Raw genomic sequence first — 10,302 nt, 5'->3', positions numbered from 1 at the left:
AAAATTGTTCCTAAAAGTGTTGTTCTTTTTCCAACAACCTTTCAGTCAGTTAAAATAGAAATATTCCTGTTCCCTACCATTTTTCCTTATTTGCATATTTCAGTGCTTTTCTAGTTTGAGGCCAGAGAAAAGCTGTCTTATATTTAGGTTTTGATAGTATATGCTTTCAGCGTATTAAAGGCTGCATGTTACATTTCCTAGAATTGTTGTACACCTATGTAAAACACTTCCTGGAATTGTTTCCAGCGATTTTTAGTGACTAGATAACAGCCTGTTAATGTTTCAGTGCGGAGCTTCACACGGCTCTCGGACAGATAGCGACATCCTGTGGATGGTTTGTGAAGGTGACAGATCGAGGCACCTATGCGTTAGTCTGTCATCTGTCTTGGCTACAATGCAGCGTACGCTGCCGTGATAGTAACTGCAAAGCAGGTACAGCTCTCACTTTTTTAATCACTATGCAGGCTTTGCCCATTGCTTAACCCTAAAAGTTTGTGAAGTTTGAATCTATACAAGAATGGAGTGCTAGCAAGCATTTGATTAAGCAGAGTGTCTTTGTAGCTATGAGTTCCGTGTCTGTTATTGACAACTGTGTTCCTGGAAATGTGTTCCTGAGCACTTATAACTCTGGGCCCAAGCTGCCAGGTTAACTCAAAACATATGGCTCCCTTTCTGTTGTTGACAGAGCCCACATTCCTGACACCAATACAAAGAAGGGGGGAAAATATTCACCTGGAAGCATGGAGGTACTCAGCAGTCTATCCAGCTACCTCCGCTTCTTTTGTTACATTCAGGATGCAATGCACCATCTGTATCACCTTTTGACTGAGACAGCAGCAAAACCGTTGGACGATCTGTTTGACAGTTATTGTTTCTGCTTCATTTCTCTTGAAAACATGTAATTCTGTATTTCACATCAGCTAACTCAGAACTTATTTGAAAGCTACACTGTGCTACAGTGATAATGGTCAATAAAAACTGTGCATGAAACTGTTTTAATCTTTAAGACACATCTGCATCAAGCATTTGAGCATGATCTGCAACTAACAGGAGTAGAATACACTTTAAGAGCACTGAAAACAGAGGTTGTCACGCAGTTTCCTAAATCTTAGAGAATGAGGCCAAAGGAAAACACCTAACAACAGGCAACCAGTACTGAAATTCAGAAACAGTAGTGATATTTGCATTTTGGAGAATTAAGTCATTAAACTGAATTTTACAGGAAACTCAGACCTTTTAGGATAAGTCCAAATCAATGCTTACTGAAAACAGCTATATTGGCAGCTGTTTAAATTTATTAATCCCATTTTCCCAGAGCAGACTCTGTAATAATTAATGGAAAGATGAGAAGTTAGATGCATATTGTTTTGTTGGAATAGATAGATTCATCTCTGTCTGTGTGAATTATGCTGTAGAGGGTGTGTTCAGGCTATTTGACATTTCTGTACTTCAGAATTTGGCCATTTTTATTTTATTTATTTATTTATTTTATTTATTTTCCCCCAAGTTTCTGGCATTACTAGTGACATGGATAGGAATATATATACAAATATTTTGCAAAACAATCTACACGTAATTTTTCAATTCTTAAGCCCCCCACAAGGGAATTACTTGAGGACATAACACACGTACTTTTCCTTTTTAAATAGGAATTCTTCACTTGTGGCAGATAACACCTCATCCATCAGAAAGATTCAAAAACATACACAAATTTTATTTAAGAAAACTCGTATTTGTTTACTTAAATGTAAGTAATCTTTTATTATATTTACACACACAAACACAGCGTTCTGAGTGGGGAGAGGTAAAGAAGGCAGTACAGCTGTTTGAAGAAAATAATAAAGGAATGTAACAAGTAAATCTTACATCCTAGAATTAAAAAAAAAAAAAAAAAAAAAAAAAAAAAAAAAAAAAAAGGAATATAGCAAATAAATCTTATGTTCCTTTATGTGCTGGGAACTTTGCTTTTGCTTTTAGGCAGCAACAAACAGACCCCTGAAGGACCTTTCCATGGCTGAGAAATGCACAGATCACTGTGGGAAAACTCAGTAATGTGTGAAATCAGGACTCCTGGCACCTGAAAGGATGTCATATTTACTCACTACCAAAATTCCTGGTTGTTTTTTGTTTGTTTGTTTGTTTTTTCATTTTCCCTATCTTACTAAAATACCTATTTATTATGCAACATACTGCAGGGCTTGTCTCACTGAAATTTGGAAACAGTCCTGCACCCTCCTCCCTGGTGTAGAAAACTTAAGCAATGGAAATAAAAGAAGGGCTTTTTTTGTTGTTGTTTGACATATTCTGTTTGATAGCACATCCTTCTATTTAGTGTCTGCTATTTGAGATCCACCAATGACGCTTTCACAGAGAGTTGGATTCTGGCTTGATCTTATCCACATGCTGTTGATGCTCTGTCGGGAATATGACAGTGAGTCCCCTCTTGGTGACTGTGGGATCAACCTTTGGCAATAAAGGTTGAGAAGAACTGATGTGGAAAACTTCCTTTGGGATTTGGATGTCCTGAATCCAGATACAGACAGGATGCCTCCTACCTTCTGCTGAGGGCAGAAAGAGATGAACTGGGGCACACTGTGGTTAGTCCTTGGTGTGGGTACTTTGGTGACCAATGGGATGAGGTGCATCCCGTGCTCGAAGCTCAGTTCACATGTAGCCATAGTTACCAGAAGAAATGTACAGAGATTTCTGTAAACAGAGTTATTTACCTTGGTGCAGTTAAATCACTTCTAAAGTATCAAAAAAGAGCAGAAGGGATGGTAATTCTAAAAATATTATTTGGAGTTCACAACTTTCTGTAATTGCATCCTCTGAGCATAATTTTCTTCATGCCTAGAGTAGTTTTACGCTACAGATTCATCAGTGTCAGGGTAGAAATGAAATCAGAAATATTCTCCTCCTTTTATGATGTGTAATGGGAGAACAGATCTATAGCAGGAAGTCCCTTGCTTTCATCCCAGTTTAATTTTGAAACGAATTCTATCTATGTCAGAAGAAATAGGCTTGCAGGAGATAGGAAACAAAGGTCCATATCATTCACAGTTGCAGAAAAGAAAAGTTTTAACTGCCTTTCTGCCAACAAACACAGTTCTCAGTTATGAATATCCCACTCCAGACTAAGGCTTAATTCAAGTGCAATTAAAAGTTGTTTGATTCAGTATTTGGCAACATTTTTTCCAGAAACTCAAGCCATAGTTTCCTCCAGAGAAGCTCTCGTGAGAACTGTTTGTCCTAGAGAAGAAGGGAAAAGCAGTAATCAGATTTACTCCTCTTTTGTGTGCATGCACGCACACACACACACATACACATGGACATGTTATTTTTATAAAGGGACTGTAAATGCATTACAATGATCACATGACTCAAAAGTTTAAAAAGTGCAAGTTCACAAAAAGGAGGTGAAAAAGAAAACAGATTTTTTTTAAAAAAAATAAAAAATTAGTTAGGCTGCTAAAAAGATAAAGAGCTCCTCGTTACTAGGTGCAGAGCTGATGAATGAGACCCTTGCCCATCCAGACCTTGGCAGTGGGACAGAGGGTGTCATCACCACCTGTTCCTACTGCCTGCAGCTCTCTCCCAGCTGGTATGAGACTGAAGTAGGGTGAGGAACACCTGCAGAAGAGCCTTCCCTACTTGTGGAGCACACTCAGGCCCGCATTACCTGGTGAAGGTCTGCTGGCAGCATTCAAACAGCTCTGTGCTGTTGGCAAGAGAACTTGTGGAGTTGAAGGCATTTTGTAATAAAATGTGGCATGGAACTTCCACATCAGGGGCGGCCAGCATTCCTGTTAAGTAAGGAACAATTCTGGTAATTGTAAGATTAGGGAGTGTCAGTTGCTGGAGCAAGGTTGGATAAAATGTTCTGTCTGATTTGAAATCATCCCTTGTGACAGCTTTATAAAATCCTGCCAGTTTAAAATCCGCAAAAATTTTAGGATTATTCAAAAATTTTACAGAACTGAATTAAGGAATCACATATTTTTTACCTAGAGAAGTTAAACCCTGGTGACCCACAGCACTAACAACATTTGGTCTTTTTATGCTTTTTCATGCTTCTAAAAATATACGCTGGTGCTGGGTCAGTGTGCTTTCAATAAATAAAATGGAGCTATGCTACACTTATAGCAGCACAAATATATATGCAAGTTTTTCTTCTGTTTTAAAAGAATGTGTGTGGTTTATCTACCTGCTTTGCTAGACGTTCTCCAAAAGTACAAACAGTGACATCCAGTGTAGGGATGCAGACACAGCAATGTGAAAATAACAGCTCTTCCTTCTACTTAGTGCTGTGAAATGTGGCTATGTTTTTAATATGTTGTCTTACATGAGACAGTAAAAATTCTTTGACTCTTTCACCTTCTGGATATAATGAAAGCATTTGCCATGCCAGAAGTGGGTAGAGTGTAATTTTCTTTCCACGGCAGATTTTGTTGTTTTGGAAAGATTACCCAGCAGCTGTTCACAACTATATTCTTAAGGCCAAGTTTGTGAAATGACAACTTTCAGTAAGACTTCCTGACTCCTCGGTTATATGCAGCAGTGTCATGTATTGAAACATTATAGGGGCACTGTGCCTAATGAAATTTCAGGTACTCTAGTAGTATAACCTTCAGAAAATAGATCAGAATTATTCTTACAGCATGTATGTTTTTGCTGCTGCTGTGTATCACGAAGGGACAAGAAAGCCCTGGTTCCTATAGATAGATTTCTTTTTCAGCTAAACGAAGAAACAGTTTTATTCTTCATTGAATAAATACCAGTGCTTATCACATGCCCCAGAAAGAAAACTGTGAAATACATCATTATATACTAGGGATGAGTTCCGCCTGCAGAATCATACCTGAGCATATCTCCTGCGAGACTAACGCGTTATTTTTCATATCCTCCCTAGAGTGTCTGTTTCCTTGTGATTCTTCACTCAGTATGAATATGAGAACGTGCAAACAAGGATCTCCTGTTCAGTCCCACCTTAAGACAGTTCTTTTTTAACTTAAATGCACAATGGGAATACCATTAGCCTCAAACATCCTTTATAGCATTAAGATAAAAATGTTGTAGCTTCTCTCACTTCTCTCGTGTACTATTTCCCATCTAATTCTGTTCCTGACCTGTAATTACTCCTTTATTTCTATAGATAGCAGTGTAAGGAAGAGATTTTATTTTAACTATAACTAGCTAACATCTATTTTTCTTGTTGGGTATTACACAAAGACCAACAAAAAAGTTAAAACTGAAGAAATATATATTTCATATACTCCACTTTTCAGCAGCTTTTAATTCAACATTGACTTTTAATCTCTTGAAACAAAAAATACCAGTTTTAAGTAACAGGAGCTCCCCAGCCCCGCCACCCTCCCCCCCCCCCCCACGCACATACATTTATTACGCTGATGCACTGCCGCCCTGTGGTCACTTTCACCAAATGCACCAAACTCCTATACAGTACCTGCAATGCATGCTGTCATGAAACAGGCAACAGTTCCAGCAATCATTGCTCTGAAAGCACCACTAGCGATTTCCTTTTTTTTGGAGGGAGCCATGCTTGCTAGGAAGAAAAGTGAAGTGTGCATAAAATACAAGGTTGGATATCAGGAAAAAAAAAAAAACCTCTTCACTGACAAAGTAGTCAAGCACTGGAACGTCTGGTCCTGTTCAACCCCTACGATTCTGTGATTCTGTGATAAATACATGTGGATACAAAAGAAAAGTTAACCTGCAAGCTTTCTCTTCATCTGAGAAAAGCCCCACCCTGTGGCTCTAACCAGAAGAAATCAGGAAGGAAAATAAGGGACATTTAAAAGCCTTGTGGCAAGGTTTGCTTACACTGTTAAGAAGTTGGCTTGAGCATAAAAAGGCAAATTATGTTTGTTTCAGCAATTTGCACATCTCTGCCAGCCAATAGGTGCTTTCACAAGTGAACCTTGGTCATTATACTGGGATCTGGCTCCACAGCAGGATCTTGCTTTTACACACTGCCCTGATACTGGCACTGCAGTACCCATCTGGGCTCCATGTTAAAGAGATCTAATAGCAATTCTGGGTCTCAGTGAGAAAGCTAGATTGATTATTTATTTATTTATTTATTTATTTATTTAATCTGAGAAGTCTGTGCTTCTTTTTCTTTTTCTTTTTCTTTTTCTTTTTCTTTTTCTTTTTCTTTTTCTTTTTCTTTTTCTTTTTCTTTTTCTTTTTCTCTTTCTCTTTCTTTTTCCTTTTTGTCAGTTACGTATGTGTAACATTTTTAGAGAAAAACACTAATTTTGTCTTTCATACTAGCAGGCTACAGCTACAGTTTGTTTAACCCCAATGCCTAAGATCTGCAGTAGCTGCAGTGGTTGGCAGAATGAGTTCTTGACAGGGAGACCTATGGACCGGGCTTGGTCCCCTCACCTCGTTCCCAGCTCATTTCCTGTACCACAACATGTACATTCCCCACCCATGCCCAGCTGGGTACTGGTTCTTGGAAGAGAGACTCAGCCCCTAAAGTTGCCAAGCTTCACCCACAGCCCATCCCTCTGGGTGTTCCCTTGTTATTTGCTTGCTAAATAAATAATCCGTGAATGGTATTCTTACTTAGACTTCCTATTACCATTCCCAGTGAGCCAAAGTTGGCAAATCCACAAAGAGCATAGGTGGCAATGGTTTCAGAACGGACCTGAAAAACAAATAAATACTCAGTTGAATGAATTGAGACAGCTCATGCTGATTTAGAAGTCTGAATGCAAGGCACTGTGGCCCAGGGCTCTGAGAACTGAAATCACAATAAATTTAACATGGTTGCTATCCCAGTGTGTGACTTGCAACAAAGTTGGCTCATTCTCTTCCTGCAGGTATGCAAACTTTCATATCTGAGGACTCACAGACCATGTGGTAGATTTACTCTTCGTGTATATTGATAAGTACAAGTAATTAAAGACAAAAATTATTCTTAACTCATAGTGAGAATTTAGATACTATTTTTTCAGAGTGCCACAGACTCACAGACTCATAGAATTATGTGGTTTGAAAGAGACCTCAAGGCCCAGCCAGTTCCAACCCCTCTGCCATGGGCAGAGCTGCCACCCACTAGAACAGACTGCTGAGGGCTCCATCCAGCCTGGCCCTGAACACCCCCAGAGACCACATGTTCTTTGAGAAGTCTGTTTCTGTCTTGTGGGAATACAGGAAGGACTTTACAGAGTAAAGGACTGTAAAGTCTTTCTTGTATTCCCACACTGTCTCATACCACCCTCTGAGTAAAGAATTTCCTCCTGACATGTAACTTAAATCTCCCCTCTTCTAGTTCAAAACTATTCCTCTTTTCCTATCACTATCAGACTATTTAAAAAGTCAGCCTACATCTTTTTTTATAAGCCCTGTTTTGTTTTGTTTTTTTATTGGAGAGCCTGCAGTGAGGTATCCTTGGGGCCTTTTCATTTTGAAGCAAAAAAATTCCAGCTCCCTCTGCTTGAATTTGGGGAGGTGCTCCAGCACTCTGATCAACTTTGTGGCACGCCTCTGGACCTGCTCCAACATCACTATATCTTTCTTGTGCTGGGGGCCCCAGGCCTGGTTGTATTATTCTGGATGGAGCCTCTCAAGGGTAGAATAGTGGGGGACAATCCCCTTCCTCTCCCTGCTGGCCACCCCTCTTTTGCTGCAGCCTAGGAGATGGTTGGCCTTCCAGGTTGCAAGCACACACTGCTGGCTCACAACCATCATTTCATTCACCAAGTTTTTCCCTGCAGGGCTGCTCACTGAAATAAGTTCTTCTCCCAGACTGTATACGTTTGGGATTGCCCTGATCCAAGTGCAACACCTTTTACTTGGCCTTGTTGAACTTCATATCATGAGTCAGAGAGCTTTAATTCATCTTGCTGCTCATAGCTGGCCTGCCATTGTAACACTGCTGAAATCTCAAGTTTTGTTATTCTGTCCCTAACAAGCAGAGAGCTTAATGAGCACAGCTGCTCTGTGTACACTCCACCCTGTGTATGGAAGAAATAATGGAAATGTGTTTCCTTCAGGGTGGGTGCTTTCACATGATACCGGGCAAGTAAATGTTATGATTTACAAATCCCTATTAGTAATTTATTTGCTTCCTGACTTTAGCAGTCTTTCTCCCCTTGGGCAACACACAAGCATGGCTTGCCCTTTGCCAACATGGATGGACCCTTACAGGACACAGAATGGCTTTGGGTGTAACCAATCTAGAAACTTCAAGACAAATGTAGTTCCAACACTTTGGGTAAAAATGCAGCATCTCTCAGCAAACAGACTGTCTCTCCCAGGCAGCTCAGAAATTCTATTTACTGTATTGTATGTGCATGACAGCTGAATGAGTGTTCTCATTCCTATTCATTAGGTTTCTCTATTTTCTTTTCTGTTTTATGAAAATAAATTTGTAGAAATTTTCAGCCTGCACATATGCAGGAAAATGTGTTTTGAGTGCACATTCTACCTGCTCTTCCTAGAAGAGGCTTTGTGTACTATGATTTCCCTGCTTTCACTTGCATTCTTCCAGCTTAAAAAACTGGAAGGTTTGTTATTAGTTACTCAGATGAGGCAGTAAAAAGGACTGGTTGTTTGCTTTCTCTCTCTGAATATCTGTGACTGGACATACTAGAGAGTATTTATGTGGAACAGAAATTAGAACTGGAAGCTACATTACTCTTGGATGAACAGTTGTGCCAATTAAAATGATTACTTGGCCATTTTTACAAGTGTTATTAATCAAAATTGCTTTTACATCTCAGAGATTTTTATTGTGGAAGCTAATACAGCTCTTTGAAGGTATTAAATATGAACAAAGAAGTCTTATACTGCATTTTACTGGAAAAAAAAAAAAGAAAGAAAGTAAGTAAAATACAGGTGATGGGATCTAAATCAGACTAAATCTAAGCATTCATTGAATTCACAGCCATTTTCCCTTTGTAGAACACAGTATGACTATAGCAAGGCTGATCAAAGTTCCATCTAGCTCAGAGATCTTTCTCCAGGACCACAGATAATGGAAACATGGGCAAGAGTGAGTGAGTTTGATCAGAGTAACTGGCTTTATACCTCAGTTTGTGAAATATGTTCCAGGAATAAGGAATGCAAGTGCTAAGGAACAAAGTTTTGGTTTTGTATCAAGGCAGGTATCCAAAGTATCATACTAAAGTAAATGAAAATTGAAGTTTGTACCTAAGTAGGTTTCCTAATTAAAGGTCCTCTACACTGATGGCTTATCTTGACTGGAATAGTAAGGACCAGTGAAGGTAGCAAAGCTCACCAAATGGGGATGCTAAAGTCACAGCTGCAAAAATCAGTCTTGGTCACTGTGTTCTTTGCCCCTGTGCAAATAAGTGCAAATTATATGGCATAAAAATATACAGTGTATGCCATGTAATATGCCTTGTACTACTGCCTTCTGCATGGGGATAATAACTTCCAGTAGAGGTGTGTCATGGACAACGAGATGATAATATTTTAAATGGTATGAGGTAGAGCTTCCTGGATTCCTCTCCTGAAGCATAATGCTTGAATAAATGTTTACGGACAGGAATATTCTCCAGTTCTTGCCCAGAATTTTCCTAGGAGAGTATCTCATAGGGCAGTGCTACCTAAGGATGAAGTAAGAAAAAGTCACTTTGAAGACAGTCTTGGTCTTTAGGAAAGTGTTCCGTGGGACACAGAATATTTCTTAAAACTTTTCTACTCACATGCTGTACCTTTCTTTACTATGCTTGTCTGATATACAGTGTGATAACAGTCATGGCAGACTCACAAGACAATACTGTATTTTAATAATTATGACCTGTTGCTGAAAGACACAGTTTAAACCAATATGTCACCAATAGTCACTATGGGACTATTCTAAAAGATAACTTATGTTGCAGCTAAAAAGAGTTAGATCAAATAAATATTCATAAAAGAAAATGTTACTTACAGTCATATATTGTTTCACATCATTTATGTACATGCTCCCACCCTTTTCTCGATTGTGAATCAGTTTTGAGAGACGTTCATAAGCCACAAATTCATTGAAGAAAGTTTTGTAACCTAGAAGTCCACCAACAATAAAGCTGTCTTCCCAGTCTACTCCCATCATAAAGGAGAATGGCATAAAGACATATGCACAAATGTTCTGCAAAATATGTAAGACAAAACTGGTTAGAAGTGATAATTCGTCAAAGAACAATGACATCTGGTAAGTTCCATAAACTGAAGCTAAAAGTAGATTTATTTCAGCATAGGAACATTGGTCTTCTTCCTGTCAGCACATCTGAGAGACTGGGAATTACTGAATAATTTTTAAAAGAC

At 38.9% G+C, this 10,302-nt stretch overlaps 1 protein-coding gene across 2 annotated transcripts in view; it reads right to left on the bottom strand.

Annotated features, from left to right (window-relative positions):
* Positions 1–1,960: 1,960 nt before the first annotated feature.
* The window catches only part of SLC28A3 (solute carrier family 28 member 3), a 42,165-nt gene continuing 33,823 nt past the window's right edge, over positions 1,961–10,302 (bottom strand). For both annotated transcript variants that reach the window (XM_072359703.1, XM_072359704.1), the window contains 5 exons: positions 9,929–10,126; positions 6,592–6,673; positions 5,465–5,563; positions 3,680–3,803; positions 1,961–3,249 (listed from right to left, as the gene is read on the bottom strand). In XM_072359703.1, coding sequence (XP_072215804.1) covers positions 3,147–3,249; positions 3,680–3,803; positions 5,465–5,563; positions 6,592–6,673; positions 9,929–10,126 — 606 coding nt within the window. In that variant the 3' untranslated portion in view covers positions 1,961–3,146. The remainder of the gene's footprint in view (positions 3,250–3,679; positions 3,804–5,464; positions 5,564–6,591; positions 6,674–9,928; positions 10,127–10,302) is intronic.

Source organism: Excalfactoria chinensis, chromosome Z (genome assembly GCF_039878825.1).
Source record: "Excalfactoria chinensis isolate bCotChi1 chromosome Z, bCotChi1.hap2, whole genome shotgun sequence".
Classification (NCBI taxonomy): Eukaryota; Metazoa; Chordata; class Aves; order Galliformes; family Phasianidae; genus Excalfactoria; species Excalfactoria chinensis.
The sequence above is the reverse complement of the archived record's forward strand: the minus strand, read 5'-3'. Positions and strand labels throughout refer to the sequence as shown.